We start from the raw sequence: 16,885 nt of genomic DNA on the forward strand, positions 1-16,885 counted from the left end.
TTTTTTTTTCATAAATTTTACACGTTCTTACTTTTAGTTCCATGATAAACCTACTCTCCAAAGTATTTGTCAAAGTCATTCACTCTGAATTTGTCAGAAAACCAAACATTAGAATAAGTAATTTCTGCAAATGGAACAAAAACTTCAAAAATTCCCATAATAAAAGAACTGTTTATAAGTCATTTGACAAAAAAAAGCTCAATATTTGTGGTATACAGTGTTCACAATAATAACTGCAATTAACCATTAATAATAATCTACCACAATATGTGAGACTTTTATGAAATTTTACATGATTCTAAAACAATTGTATTAATATTCATACATCTGTTATGAAGGGTACATATTTGTCTTAATTGGCTATGCTTCCATGAAGTTTAGCGTACCATCACTCTTTCCACAAAGAGTGAACAATTTTTTCTGGGTACCTTAAAAAAATCTTGGAGGATATTCAATATTATTTTTGGAATTAAAAACCTCTAGAATTTTGATTTCAGGGAAGTTTTGTCATAGGTATTAAAATATTTAAAAATGAGATAAGCATAAAACAATATTTATTCATTTAGCCAAAATGGCAAGATTTTTAAATCTAAGATATGTTTTAAATAAATTTCAGCTTCTGCTTGTGACAGGACTTCATTTAAAGATAATTAAGTCATAGATCTTTCAATGAACTAAACAGCTTACTAAAAGTTGACCAGAGTTTAAAATACTTTTGTTCCTTTTAGCAAATGAAAAAAAAAAAACTTAAAATTGGGCTTTATATAAGTATTAGCGTTAAAACTGAAGTATAAGAACTTACAACAGTTTACCTGATTTTACCCAATTTGACCACATACAAAGTTTCCTAAGATTTTTCTGTCCCAAATCTTTCATACATTTATTTCCCAATTTTTTACATTTTCCTTTTAAGTAAAAAAGTTCAATCTAGAGCCAGATATTTTCAACAAATATATTTTCATAGTCATTTCCTTTACTGAACATATATATCTTTCTTTTATATATAGTCATCTTTCATTAATTTCATTAACTTTAAAACTTACTCTTTTAAAAAAAGATTTATTTATTTATACATACAAGAATTTGGGTGTAGGCCAGAGGTGTAGGGGTGTCGGTAGTAGTGAGAGGATTCACCAGAGACAGAGTTGGGAGCAGAACAGGCAGATTGACTGAGATACATTGCTGAGGGAGCAGCAGGCAAGTTGGGAGAGGTCTGTTGTGCCATAGCCATGTGGATCAGCTCCTGGCTATCCAGGGATCAAACTTATGCTGCAGTGGCTCATGTTAGTTTGATGGCACTGTGCCATCAGAGAGGTAAAAATTTTATCCTTTAATTAGAGCTGTTCTCTCTTAAAATCTTAATTTCCTTATTCTGAAATGGCAAACAAATATCAAGACAGTTGCATACCTATCCCTTTAAACTTAAAACCTTACAACATTTCAAAAATATTTATAACATGTGCTACAATTTTCTAGGTGATACAAAATACTTTGTTCATGCATTAAAACTTCAGTTACAAAAACAAACAAGTTCATTAACTAATTTATAGAATGATTTGAGCATTTAATGAGTTTCCATTACTAGAATTAATTAAATCTAAACCTACCCAAAAAGCTTTGGGAAACTACTCAAGTACTAAAAGAAAGAGACTTAAAATGGATTTATCTATCAAGACAAAATAGCCAAAAGATTGAGTTTAAATTTTCCCTTGGGTGGCATTCTAATCCAATCTGGAATTATTCCCACAAAGCTACCATATCTGAAATAATTTTTACCATTCTCTTTACACTCACTGCACAAATGTATTAACATCCACGAACCTTTTCTGACATGCTATAGTCACTCATTTTGTCATTTTCTTTATTCATATTTTGTTTGGGGGATTATTTTTCTTCTTTAACATAAGAAAACCCATATTCTTTTAGTTTTCTCACCCAGAAAATGCATTTTATTTTTCTTCTGATCCCCTTGCCTAATTTCAATATATATATACATTTTGTTTTCATTCTTTTGACATGTCCCTTCATGAAAGATAAAATGTCAAGGGAATTTTTACAGCAGTTCAGAATTTTGAAAGACTCCATTTTATTTTTTTTCTTTAGTCAATGTGGACACTGTTTTGTTTTTTCTCCTGGGATGTTTACATTTCAATAATCTGATTAAAGTTACAATTTCATGTGACAGAAGAGAAAAAAAAAGTGTTATTGTAAGTTTCAGAGTATAATTTTGTATTATCAGAAATCTAAGGCAGGTGATATTTAAAATTTTTTTCTTTCCAAAGATTTTAGTTCTTTTAAGGTCCTTTCCCCCCCTTTTTATTCTTTTGCTGTAACCAAAAGCAAGCATGTTTCACTTTAATCCTTGAAATCTCAAAGCTAGCTCTCATCAACAACGAGCATCCTGTATTAGTCACTGAAAAACACATGCCAACCTCCATCATTACCACTAGAAATATTTCACACAGGCACATCTCTTGAAAGCCAGTTATATATCGTGCTTCTAGTTACTACCAAGAGACAAAACAATGACACACACGGAAGAATATATATATACGCACACAGAAATAATGCTTACATTGAAAAAATATATCCTAATGTCCATTTACATTTCTAATTATTTTTCTTATGGAGGGTTGCCCTGGTGGCTGAGACAAAAATCCAATCAATGTATTTTAGATTTTTGACCAAAAATGGGGAATGTTCTTTTATAAATAAGCCTTAAGACCTCTACATGTACAGATACAGAGTATGACACCTCTTCTGGGTCTCCAGTCACCTAGAGAAACACAAAGGGCCAGAGGGAGCAGTGCTCCTTATCTTCTGGGACCAAGAAACTTCATAACCTGGATCTTAATGTATGTTATTTCAGTCACCAAAAGAATTTAACCCCTAAAAGCCTAGGACAAGCATACAAATACAGATAATACAAATCAATTAAAACAGACCAGAAACAGATTAGTTGAAACTCAAACCCAAGCTGGGACTGGAGCCTAGGACAAGGTTTGGTTACCTCAGTGATTGCCCATTTCATATTGTTTATTTCTTGGTATGCTCACAAGTTTTCCATGGGATTCAAACCCATGGACTTGACCCAACAGAATCTCATTTGAGCCCACAATACATAGGAGACCAATCTCTCTAGGGTGGGAATTGAATTTATAATCCTTAGGAAGCTAATAGATGTGATAAGACACAGAGCCATTCAACGAGAATTACCTTATTTCAGGAGCTATTTCTTTTCTCAAAATACAAAGAGCACTGAGGAAACTTGAAGTAACAGAGTAGAACAAAGAAGTCTGCTACAATTCCCCAGCCTCTGGAGAAAACATCTGTTATAGATAGATATTTATATTGGAAGTGAAAGAATCTGCTCTCTCTTGGGGTCTCAGAGCTTCTGGTAGGTAGCCCCAGAATGTGCAACAGCTTATTATTCTACTCAGTGTATATAAGTTTGATAATGACATTAGGTATTTGAGAAATCAGCTATCAGCTTTCCTTATGAGTTGATTAACAAAGATGTAAGCTCACAGTTTACATATACGAGAAAGGAAATCAAGAAGTTACTTTTTTTGGGGGGGGGCTGAAGAGCATGTAGAGGTAAAGAAATGTGGACTTTGCTGAAGTTCACTGGCTAGTGATGGGACACTTCATAAAGGTTGAGGAAGGTATTCTTCAGGAGTTTTGAATTTCTGTGTGTACACTGCCTTCTTCAGGGTAACCCCTTTCTCTTCTGTGTTCTGATTCAATTTTGAAGCTCAGCTCAAGGGTGTTGCTAAGTCCCCACCCTTTGCTGAATCTGTATAAATAACTTTCAAAGAGAAAACTAGACAAGCTGATTCTAAAGCCTATTTCATCATCTAGCCTAGGTTTTCAAACTTAAAAAGAAAAAACCCGTTAAGTCTCTCCACATTTTTCCCCCCATGAGACAAAAGATATTTCGAAGTTAAATATAAGGATACCCTTCAGCTAAAGTGTATATATATTTTAAATTTAGTTTATTTGTATGTATTTTATATCAGCTGTATTCCCCATAGAATTTCCACCACCAGTTCACCTGTGCACCTTCACCATAGCCTCTTGTGCTCTTCCCACCCTCGTTTTGTACCTTCTCCCTCTCCTGCAAAATGCCTGATTATTTTTATTTAATTTTGATGTATTTTTTGTAATTTATTTTTCCCTTGATCCCTTATTTGATTTCCCTATATTCACGCCTATAATAAAACCATCTGATCTTTTTCTTTCTGACATTTCTCTGAACGTAATCCCTTCTAACTCCATCCATGTTGCTGCAAAAAATGTGTTTCTGTTTTGATTGCGGAGTAGTATTACCTTATATATATGTAGCACATCTTCTTCCAGTCATCTATTTTTTGGCATTTGGGTACTCCCAAGTCTTACCTGTTATAAGTAGTGCTGCAATAAACACAGGGGTGCAGGTGTCCTTTTCAATTAAACTTTAAGGCCAGGATGGATGGAATGACAAGCAATATATTTTTTTAATAATTTAATAGTTTATTTTTTTATTACAAAAGTTTATTTTTACATCATTTTGTAGACAAGCAATATTTAAAGCACTCAAAGAAATTTACTTTCAGCCTAGTATCCTTTATACTGCAAAATTATCATTCGGAACAGAAAGAAGGAAAAGGAACTTCTCTAAAAAGAAATATTTAACACCAAACAAGAAATGAAAAAAGTAATTAAAGGGGTTACTAAGAAGCTATAAAAAATATATACAATATGGAGGACGAGGAAGGTTAAAAATGTGGCCTATCAGAGCATCCAAAGGGCCACAAAAATAGTCCAACCTATTAACCTTAGCAGAACCTTCAATCAAAAATCATAAGTAACACATAAGACAATGGAAATGTAAATTGAACACAACATAAAAGGATGTTAATAAAGCAATAAAATACCAAAAAAACCCCACAATTGTTTTAAATGAATAAATGGCAGCCAGCACATATCTCAATCACCTTATATAGAAATGGCTTGAATACACCAATTAAAATGTATAGAGTTACTGAGTGAATCTAAAAACAAAATCTAACTTTCTACTGTTTATAGTTGATTTTACCATGAAAGCAAGCATATACTTAAGGTCTGGAATACAATCCTAGAAACAACTGGCAATCAAAAAAGAGTGAGGAAAAGTCATACTATTTTTCTATGTATTTTGTGGTTTCAGGTCTTACATCCATGTCTTTTACCCATTTTTTAAAATTAGTTTTTGTGAATTAGTGAATAATGAGTAATAGTTTCATTCTTTTGCATGTGGCTGTCATTTTTCTCAGCACCATTTGTTGAAGAGATCTTTCTCTTGTTATTGTATCTTGACTACTTTATCACAAATTATACACTTAAGTATGGATTTATTTCTGTATTCTCAAGTCAGCTCCATTGATGGTTGCACCTTTATTTCAATAACATATACTATTTTCATTATTATATCTTCGTCATGCTTGAAAATAAGAGTGGGATATATCCATTCTTCGTTGTTGCCAGGTAAACTGTGGTTATCAGGGTTTTTGTTTTTTTTGTGTGGTTTTTGTTTTTTTTTCAATAAGGATGTTCTGTTTCTTTGAAGAATGCCATTACAATTTTGCTAGAGGACATTTAGTATGTACATTGCTTTGGATATGGCCATTTTAACAAAGTTAATTCTAACAATTCATGAGCAAACAAATTTCTATTTTCATGCCTCTTGTTCTTGTTTGACTTTTTTTTTTTTGTTAACAATATGTTATAGTTTTTGCCTTATCAGTTTTATACCTGCTTTGCAAGTTTGTGCCTGGGTACTTAATTCTTCTACAGTTATAAGTGATATTTTATTTATTTATTTTTCTCTTCTACATCATTGTTTGCATTAGGAACACAACCCATTTTTTTTTATATATTGATTTGTGTTTTGGTGCTATACTGACTTACTTGTTTTTTAGTGAAGTATTTAGGGTTTTCATTGTATATGATTATATCATCTGTAATTGGTGATAATTTTATTTCTTCTTTTTAAATATGGATTCCTTTGACATCTTTCTATGACCTATTTCTTCAAGCTAAAATGTCCAACTCTATGTTGGACTGTGGTGAAAATGACTTGGACCTGATCTTTGAGGGGAAAAATGTTTTTTGTTTTTTTTGTTTGTTTGTTTGTTTTTGTTGTAGGATCTGATGTAAGTTATGGGGTTTGTTATATATGACATTTATTAAGTTAATGAGTATTCCTTATGTACTGTTTTCTGAAAGATTTTATAGTAAGTGTATGATGAGTCTTGAGATATGTGTTGTCTGCAGCTATTGATATGATCATAAGGTTTTTATCTCTTAATTTATGTTGTATATTACATTGATTTTTCTACGTGGAACCGTCTTTTAATCCTTGGGATAATTCTGACAGTCATGATGTATGATCCTTTTAATATAATGCTGTATTTGCTTTCTGAGGTTTTGTTGAGAATGTTTACACCTATCATCATCAGGAATATTAGTCTGTGGTGTTCACATTCAATATCACTAATGTCTCCCTCATAAAATGTGTTTGAAAGTCTTTTATTCAATTTTTGTGGATGTATTTGAGAAAGATGGGCATTCTTTTTTTGGAGGTTTTGTAAAACTCACTAACGAAACTATCTAGTCCTGAAGTTTTCTGTTTTGCAATACTTTTGAATACAGTTTCAATTTCCCTGCTTGCAGTTATTTGATTAACTTTTCTTTTTCTTTCTGATTCAGACCTGGATGGGTGTATGCTTCTGAATATTTGTCAACTTATTCTTGGTTATCCAATTTATTGGCATAATTCTGTTACCATCCTTGGCATTTCAGAGATGTCTGTTGTACCTTTTCTTTCACTAGTTATACTACTTTCTTTTTGAGTGTTGTCCCTTTTTTTCTTAGTTAAGTGTTTTAACTAAAGGTGTCTCTGTTTTGTTTATCTTTCAAAGAAGCAGTTCTTAATTTTACTGCATCATCTCTTAAATTCAATTTTATTTATTTACACTATATTTTTAATTACTTTCTTCCACTCTTTTTGTCCTTGTTTGTTTTTTCTGTATCTTTGATGTGCATATTTAGATATTTTTGTTGAGATATTTCTTATACCTTTATATAGGCCTGTCTGTCTATATATGTCCCTGTGAGTACTGCTTTCACTGACTATAGAAGTTCTGTTAGATTGTGTCTTCATTTTCATTTTTCTTAGATATTTTATTTCCTCATTACACCAGTAGTCATTCAGTAATATGTTCTTTAGGCTTCACATATTTTCAGTATATCCTAATTTTTTCCCTGGGTTATTTCTACCATGGTATTTTTGTGATCAGAGAAGATACTTGGTACGATTTCATTATTTATGAATTTATTAATATTTGCTATGTGATCCGATGTGTATTTGCTTGAGAATATTCCATGTTTACTTGTGACAAATATATACTCACTTTTTAGGGAATGGTGTCCTATAAATGTCTTTTAAATCCATGTGGTCTAATTCTGGGCAGGCCGATTTTCCTTATTGATTTTCTGTTGGGTTGACATATGTATTGATGAAAGTGGAATACCGTAGTCCTCTCTCTGTATTGTATTGTTCTCGTACTTATACAGTTTGTTAACAGCTTTTGATATCTTATGCATTTGATATCTTTTTTTTATGCACATCTATTGATGAGAGTTATATGCTCTTGTCTTATTCATCATTTAATCATTACATAGTGCTTTTCATGTCTCTTGTTATGATATTAATGTGACTGTTCTTGTATTTCTTGGTTTTGTATTCCTTGAAGGTTTGTTTTCCAGTATTTTTTTTTTAACAATATATAGATCTTTTTTGAGGTCAGGTGAATCTTCTAGAGACAACAGAATATAAATTTTGTTTTATGATCCAACAGCTAATCTGGACTTTTTGTTTCATGAGGTCAGTCCATTTATATTTATGGTGACTTTATGCTGGTGAAATGCTTCCACCATTTTGGACTCATTTACAGGTTTCTGTTTCATTGTTCAATTTTATTTTACTTTATTGAGGCAAAATTTGGTTTACAACTTTGCATATGATTTAGGCAAATAGTTACCACATTATGCATACCATGAAGCTACACAGTGTTTTAACATAGGTCGCTGGAAAACTTCCCCTGTTTTTGTTTATAAGATTTATTTATTTATGCATACAGAACTGGAGTAATGGCCAGAGGTGCAGAGGTGGTGAAAAGATTCACCAGAGACAGAGTGGGGAGCAGAACAGGCATATCAATGAAGTACACTGCTAAGGGGAGCAGCAGGCGAGCCAGGAGAGATCTGCCGCACCATGTGGTCACCTCCGGGGCAGGCGAGAATCGAACTCATGCGGAAGTGGCTTTAGCTTCTTAATGCTGTGCTTTAACCTGCTGCGCCACCAGGGCCACCTCCCGTGTTTTTTTTTTTTCTTGCCTTTCTTTCTAGCATTCTTATTTCTGCAGTCAGTTTTGGTGTTTGTTTTGGTTCAGTTTTGTCATATCCTTTTCCCACCCCACCCCTGCATGTATTGTACATATGAGGGAAATCATCTTGTATATGTCTTTGTCCTTCGAAATATTTCATTTAACATAGTGACTTGCAAAAATAAAATAGCATATTGGCTATATGTTTCATGACATATGATGATTTTGGAAACTTGACTCCTATGGCAAAGGAAATAAAACCAAAAATTGACAATTGAGATGACCTTAAACTGAACAGCTTTTACACAGGGAAAGAAAATATGAGTGTATTTAAAAATATATCCTAATTAATAGGAGAAAAACGTCACACATTATACAGCTAACAAGGTAAACTGTATCTGAGATATACTAAATTGTATTAAATTAACAATATAAGCATCCCAATTACACAATGGGCAGCAGATTTGAACAGCCCATTAGTGAAAGAGGATAGCAGGTTTGAACCTCTCAGAAAGACATAAGGTAAAGTGTTTAACACATTTATTAGGAGAAACACAGTTTAGAACTCAAGTGAGATATCATCACATTTCCATGAGAATGGTACATATTAAAAATACGTCCAGGGCCCTCTCTGGTGGCGCAGCGGGTTAAAGCACAGCACTAAGAAGCTAAAGCCACTTCAGCATGAATTCGATCCCCTCCTGCCCCAGAGGTGACCACATGGCGAGGCAGACCTCTCCTGACCCACCTGCTGCTCCCCTCAGCAGTGTACTTGGTCAGTCAACCTGTTCTGCTCCCCACTCTGTCTCTGGTGAATCTTTTCACCACCCCTGCACCTCTGGCCATTACCCCAGTTCTGTATGCATAAATAAATCTTCTTAAAAAAATTAAAAAGGTAAATTTTGGAAAACTTGTTTCATTAAAAAAATTTGAGTCAAAATGTCTCCCTGGAAATAAGTCTAAGACGTTACCTTAGTCTTCCCAGTAGTTGCCTGTTTTTAATGTATAATAAAAAACCCAGGTTACTGTAAAAAATGACTACCTGATGTTAAGTCATACAACTAATTTGTTCTTCATCTGATTGTGGACAGGAGAGTAGTATAAGTAGAATCTGGAAATTGTAGCAACTGTGAAATAATTCCTATCATCATTAATAGATATATTGGACTACTTAGAAAGCTCTGATGTATACTAGAAAACATGAAAACTAATCACAATATAGTGACAAAAAGTCAAATACATATTCCAACTCCATGGAGCATATAGTCAAGTTGTAGAGACTCAAGGCAACTTACCAACATCATAGAATTATAAAACTGAGAAGTATGTAAAAATGGAGAATATGGTTCCCTTGGTTTATAGGACATTTAAGCACATATTATCAAGACACTGGTAATTCAAGTCAAAAATTCTCCAATAAAAATCTGGTAGGGAATTTGACCAACTTTGTCAAATCATGGAAATTAAGGTGGAGCCGTGAAACGAAGAGGACTCTAAAGTCTCCCAAGCCTGAGTCAGCTTATGGAAAAGGGCTAGTTTATATCATGAAATTGACCAAGAAATTTGGAAAAAAGCTAGTTAAGTGTTATTGCTTTAAAACTCTACTGTCAACAGCTGGATCATCCTATGGAAATAAAGGAAACAAAAGGATGTTTACTTCAGGAGGCTGCCTTCTAAAAGAGATCATGAACATGAATTCACAACTAAAAGATTTCCCTTAGAAAAATAGAAAGAGGAATTGGGTGGATTTGAATAAAGTTAGTAGGTTTGAGTTACAAAGAATGAAAAGACCAAAGTACAGATTTGGTAAAGATTATACAACAAAATAGTGTCTTCCTCTAATAACTGATTAAACCCTGATGAAGATTGTTCAGTGTACTTGAGATCCTTTAAGAAATTTGAAGTAAATTGCATATTTTTCCATCATTATTCTTTTAATGAGTTAGGAAGATATAAAACAAAGTGAGGTCAAAACAGGTAACACTGAAGTAAATAGAATAAACTAAGGCTAAAAGTCAAGTAGAAAGAGGGAGGTATGTCAGTTTATAAAATTAAGGCACTAAATGAGAAAAACAGAATTGTTTGTGCTGTATTTTTACACAATATTGATATAAGATGTGAGAATATTACACTAGCACAGTTTATGAAAAATGAGTGGGTAATGGAATATTGTGTAAGATTGCTAGTTTTGTCTTACATTGATGGAACACTTTGTCATTGCAAAGGTGATAGAATGAGGTTTAATTTCAATTTCTTGGTGAACTAAAAGTCATTTTTGGTTATGTTTTCTAGCTGAACTTCATATATTTTTGCAACTTGGTTTATTTAATCTAGTACTTTGTCAAAGGCCCTATTACTCAGCTTTGTAAACTCTATTTCTACTAAAAAGCATCATCAATATTAGACAATATTAGAATGTAATAGTCAAAATATATTTGGTGACTTGAAAGCAACTTGATCCTAATGTTTAATGACTTTAAGCCTCTTCATTGTGATTACAGCTTTCAAATGATGCATTCAGTCCATTGACTTTAGTAGAGTATAAGATAGAGCAGCAAATACTGACTTTTTATTTCATTATTTTAATGATTATCATTTGAAGCTGCAGTTCCTGACTTGTGCATACTAGTGTAAAGAGTATGTAAACAGAATAAGTTAGGTTAATACTAAAAATTTTAGCCTCAATTCATCAGTTAAAAACACCATCAATTTGTGAGAAAAGACACCTTAGATTGGAAAGGTTGCAGGGTTTTTTTGTACAGCCACTCCATCAGAGTACACCGCTAGTTATACAATCTCGTTTTAAAAAATTAGTAGAAAAAAAACTTAATTGGGGACAGTTGATCCCTTGTTCCTTATGAATTCTCAGTAAGTGTGGAAATGCTAATAAACTTCAGGTCTTACTATATTTACTCATCAACCCTGGCATGCTATTCACAGACATGACCAATTTATATTCAACATCATCTTATTTCTGAGAGTCACTATCTCAGATGTCAGTAGCAGATATTAATTTATAGATCAAGCAGTCAGGATAACTGATTTTCTCACAACAGGTTGGTTGCATTGAAATGTGTTAGTTTGTAAATGGTATCTAAGCTAGAAACTGATCCCTTATGGCCTTATCCTTTGCCATAATTATGTAACAAAACATAGGATAGTATTGTTCTTTTGGTAATCAATGAAAATAAATTTATCAGAGGAATACAGAGAAAATAAAGGGTCAACAAGGAGAAATATTAAAACTAACCCTTGAAAACTGACTCTAGAGCTGAGAATTCTGGGAAGGGGAGGGAAAATAAGGCAAAAGAATGAGGACTGGGCAGGGAGGGGCAGGGAGGAAGACAAATGGATTATGGTGAAAGATTATGGGTATTTGGTAGTATTAGTGTTACAGTCCTACCTACAACTGAAGGAGAAATCCTATACTGTCAGATACTAGCAGGGATGTGAAACAATGTTATATCAGTACAAAACAAAAGTTCTTTTTCATAAAATTCTATCACTCTTCTCAGTTAAACAAGATTTAGAAAGCAAATGTAGCAAGTAGTAGTATCTTTTAAAAGTTTATTTTTAACCTAATCTTTGTCTGTTTTTCAACAGTTCAAGGCCTGGGAGGCCTCCCAAGCGTTCTTTGGGAGTGTTGCAGGAAAGTGCTCGCCTTCTGCCCCATTCAGTCCCAGGCCTCTTATCACCAGGACTTATCACTCCGACAGGTATTAAAATCTCTCTGATGTTCAGTCTTGTCTCTTCATACTGCCCAGCCCTTGAAATAAACTAATATTGATCTGATTGCCTTGTCCTTCAGAGCTTTCAAGCTCTACTTGAGGTCACATTATTGAATTTTTTTTAGTATTCATGAAAACAGTTTTGTTTCTATGGTGATTTAATCAAATGGACATGACTTAAAAAAACCGTCATTAAATTGCACAAATTCCCTTTTGAGACCTTATTTGTATACATATGTGTACATGAAACAGGGTTGGGAGAGAAAAGTCTCAGGAAATTTTCTCTTGTCTTTGAGGGTCTGAGCATATGTATATATTTTCCAAATTATTATTGCAGGTTAGGAAGTATAAAAATATGCATGCCTGTAGCCTTGTGATTATAAAAGAAGAAAGTGATAATGATTCAATGTTCTTATTGAACACTGTGTTAAGCTGTGCTCTCCTAGAAATGCCATTCTTATAATACTAAACTTGTTTCAATTCTTTATATAAAAATTAACAGAACACTAAAAAGATAAGAATTAGTTTATTTTAAATATAGCTTAAGTTATATTCTAAAATATTTTTACAAATTAAAAATAGGGCTCTCCCTGGTGGTGAAACAGGTTAAAGCACCACATTAGAAAACTCTTTGAAGCCACTGCAGCATGATTTTGATCCCCAGCCAGAGAGTTGACCCACATGACGTGGCAGACCTCTCTGACCCGCCCACTGCTCCCCTCAGCAGTGTACTGCGTTGATCTGCCAGTTCTGCTCCCTACTCTGTCTCTGGTGAATCCTCTCACGTACCACACCTCTGGCCTGTACCCCATTTCCGTAAACATAAATAAATAAATCTTTTTTAAAAAAACACTTTAAAAAATAAAAATAAATAAAATTAAAAATAGATCCACCACATGGCTAGCAGTTCCACTTATGTGTATTTATCCTAAGAAAACCAAAACACTTTAAAAAATTGATGCATCCCCATATTCATTGTAGCATTATTTATAGTAATCTATATATGAACACAACCTAAGTGTCTATTAATGAGTAAATTGATAAAGGGACTATTTTATATATTCAATATATTATACCCAATATATCAGTTAACTACCTATGTGTTATATCTCCATATATATGGAGAGAGACAAAAAGAATATAATGAAATCCTGCCATTAGCAGCAACAATGATGCCACTCAAAGGCATTGTGCTTAGTGAAATAAGTCAGAGCAATGCCATGTGATCTTTTCAATGTGGAATCTTTAGGGAAAAAAAATCAAACTAATAGATACAGGGAACAGACTGTTGCCAGGAGCTTGGAGTGAGGGGCAGAAATTGGTGTGGGGGGGTATAAAAAAGTTTAATGCAATTGTTAATACACTTAAACTTAATATTTTGTTAAGTCTTTAAAGTTCATTAATGCTGTTGCATGGTAGTGATTTGCTTAATGACAATCAGAAACCTTCAACAGGACAAAAATTTATAATGTGCTCACAAGGTATTTGTTACTACTTCTTAGGTGATGCAAAATGATACAAATATCAGTCCTTGTCGCAGTAGATTAGGAAGATGTTTATATAAACAATAATTGCAATAAAGTGTGGTAAAAACTAATACAAGTTGCTAGTTTTTTAAATAGATGCTATTATTCATGGTATAAGGTGATACATTCTGGTTTTGATATTCATTTCCTGTATTATGAAGGATGTCAAACATTTTTCATATGCCTGTTGAACATTTGCATTTCCTCTTTGGAGAAGTATCTTTCAAGTTATTCTGCCCATTTCTTTGACTGGATTGTTTATTTTGCTTAGTCATTTGAGTTCTTTGTGATCAATCCCTTATAAGTTGTACAGAGGGCAAAAATTTTCTCCCAGTCTCGGTTTTGTTTAATGTTTCTTTTACTGTATAGAAGCTTTTTAGTTTGTTTTAAAAACAGAAATTTATCTTTTCCTTCACTAATGCCATTCACAGTAACATGGATAAAACTAAAAGGGACTGTACTCAGTTAAATAAGTTAGAAGGAAAAAGAAAAGTATTGGATGGTTTTGCTTATAGAAGGAATATAGGGGAACCAAATAAAGCATTAGGGAAAAAAATAGCCATAATAAAGCAAAAGTAAGCAGACAACTATAAATCAAAGATATTAGGCATGGAAGGGAGGAGGAGAGAGATCAAAATGAGGGAGGAAAGAACACAAGGGACTATGGTATTGGTGCCTGGGTGAGTTGGTGGTGGAAAATCTATAGGGACTACACCTGAGAAAAGAAATTATACTTTGTTAAAAAAAAAAAGATGTTAAATATAAATCATTTAATTAAAAATATTAGAATAGAAAAAAATATTCCTAAAAATCTCTTATAATATGAGTAATGTAAATGTGGTATAAGATCATAGATATGGGAGTAACAGAATCAGTTTGGTGAGCTGGAAAATACCAAGAAAGATGGAAACTTTGGAGTTATGACTTGTAGGATGAATGTTGGATAGGTGGAGGATCAGGGGAAGATCATTCCAGGAAGAGAGACAAAGATCCTTATACACCAGTGAGAAAGAGCCCATGGAGGGAGGGGGGACGGGGGGGGGATGGCTATTATGTTGATGAGACTAGAGCAGAGATTTGGGATGGGAGATTCAGTGATATAGTAAAAATAGAAAGGGAGGGGAAACCAGCTCGTGAGCCAACTTTTTATCACGTTTAGCAGTTGAGCCAGTAATTTCCAAAGTGTCTGTCAATGATTTTTCTTATTGATATAAGTGGAATTGTGAAAAAAAATCCAAATTCAACAATTCTGCCGCATTAATACAAATGCTATGTATTACATACATTTTGCTTGAATAAAAAATAGGAGAAAAAATACATAAAAGAAATCCCTGAAAAGTGACTGAGTAAATGTTATAGGAAAATAATTGTGGAGGATAGATAGCAATGAAAGCAATGAGACAAAAGAGGGTCAGTTGCTATAGTTCAAGGGAGAAATATTGAGGAGCTGAACTAAGGAAATTTTAAGAGGAGAAGAGGTTCAAAATGGTTTTGTAATTAGGATAATAATATTTGATCACATTTGAAAATTGATAAATTCAGTAGGGTTCTGGATAATGCATGTCTAGCTTGGTTTCAGGCTTGATGTTGTCACTAAGATAGAGAATTTAGGAAGAGAGTCGGGGGTGGTTAGAAATTATGTGCCTATAAATTCAGATATAATAAGTAGCTCTGTGCATAAAAGTGAATATAGATCTATAATAGTGTCTGAAATATATGAGTAAATCATAACCAGTTTCATAACATCTAACAGCATGTTGACTAAGCCTGAAATTAGCAACATGTAAATAACCTATCATGGTTTGTGGAAATGTATAGATGAATGAGAAAAGGATTTTAAAATTACCTTGAAGCCAATGTAATCTTGAGTAAATTTCAAAGCTTATCAGTTAAGGAAATGTCATAATATATATTATTATGTACTAGACATGGGTGCTAAGGTTTTTTTTTATACATTCCATTATAGTAGCTTTATGCTATTTAGGTGATGTTGGTTTAAACCACCCCCTATAATATATGGATATTGTTTTACATCTCATCACATGTATGTTACCACACCATGACCACCACCAAAGCACCAGTAATTCTCAGCCTTAGTATATAGGGACTGTCCTGCATTCGCTTCACATCCCCACCCTACCTATCTGGTAGTCTCAATGTTTCAGTGGTTTCAGTGGTTTGTTTTGATTTAGCTTTGTACATTTGTTCTGTTTCTTATTTCCACTTATGTGTGAAATAATTTGGTATTTGTTTTTCTCCTTCAATTTGTTTTGCTTAGCAGAATTCCCTTCAAATTTCATCCAGGTTGTTGCAAATGGCAAGAGTTCATCCTATTTAGAGCTATTCCATTCTGTGTATATGTATGTGTGTGTGTGTGTGTGTGTGTGTGTATCATATTTTTTTTGTTATTGCATAGAAGAACTGGAGTATAGGCCAAGGGTACAGGGAGTGAGAGGATTCACCACAGACAGAGTGGGGAGGAGAGCCGGTAGATCTACTGAAATACACTGCTGGGTGGAGCAGTGGGTGAGATAGGAGAGGCCTTCGGCACCATGTGGGTCAGCTCCCTGGTCAGGATCAGGGATAGAACTAAGGCCTTTATGGTGAACTTCTGTGGTGATAGCACTGAGACTTAATTCCTAGACCACAAGGGAGGCTATATCAATATACCACATCTTCTTTATCCACTCATCTGTCTTTGGGCACTCAGGTTTTGCCATACAATGGCTATTATAAACAGTCCTGTAATAAATATGGGTGTGCATGTGTATATTTGTATACAGGTTGTATGTGTGTGTTTGTGTATATGTATTTTAGGGTAGATACCTAGGAGTAGAAATGCTATATCTTATGGAAGATTTATTTTAAATATGTTGAGAAACTTCTATAATATTTTCATTAGTGGTTGGATTAGTTCTAACATTTTGCCAGTAGTACATGAGGGTTATATTGTCTGCACATCCTTAGCAACACTTGTTTCTTGTCTTTTAGATATGGGCCTTTCTCAAAGGTGCAAGTTGGTATCTTACTATAGTTTTGATTTACATTTCCCTGATGACAAGTGGTGAATATTTCTTCACATGCCTATACGTCCTCTATAAGAAGTCTTTAGAAAAGTTTCTATTTATATCATCTGTCCATTTATTGATTGGGTCATTTTATTTGTTTATATTGTTGAGTTTTAAGAATTCTTTTGTATTGGACATAAGATGTGCAGTTTTTC

General features: G+C 33.5%; 1 protein-coding gene across 2 annotated transcripts in view; it reads left to right on the plus strand.

The window, feature by feature from the left end:
• DACH2 (dachshund family transcription factor 2) overlaps window positions 1-16,885 on the plus strand; it is a 461,558-nt gene that overhangs the window by 253,975 nt on the left and 190,698 nt on the right. For both annotated transcript variants that reach the window (XM_004685627.1, XM_004685628.1), the window contains one exon: window positions 12,012-12,124. In XM_004685627.1, coding sequence (XP_004685684.1) covers window positions 12,012-12,124 — 113 coding nt within the window. The remainder of the gene's footprint in view (window positions 1-12,011; window positions 12,125-16,885) is intronic.

Source organism: Condylura cristata, unplaced genomic scaffold (assembly GCF_000260355.1).
Source record: "Condylura cristata isolate star-nosed mole 26May11 unplaced genomic scaffold, ConCri1.0 scaffold00019, whole genome shotgun sequence".
Lineage (NCBI taxonomy): Eukaryota > Metazoa > Chordata > Mammalia > Eulipotyphla > Talpidae > Condylura > Condylura cristata.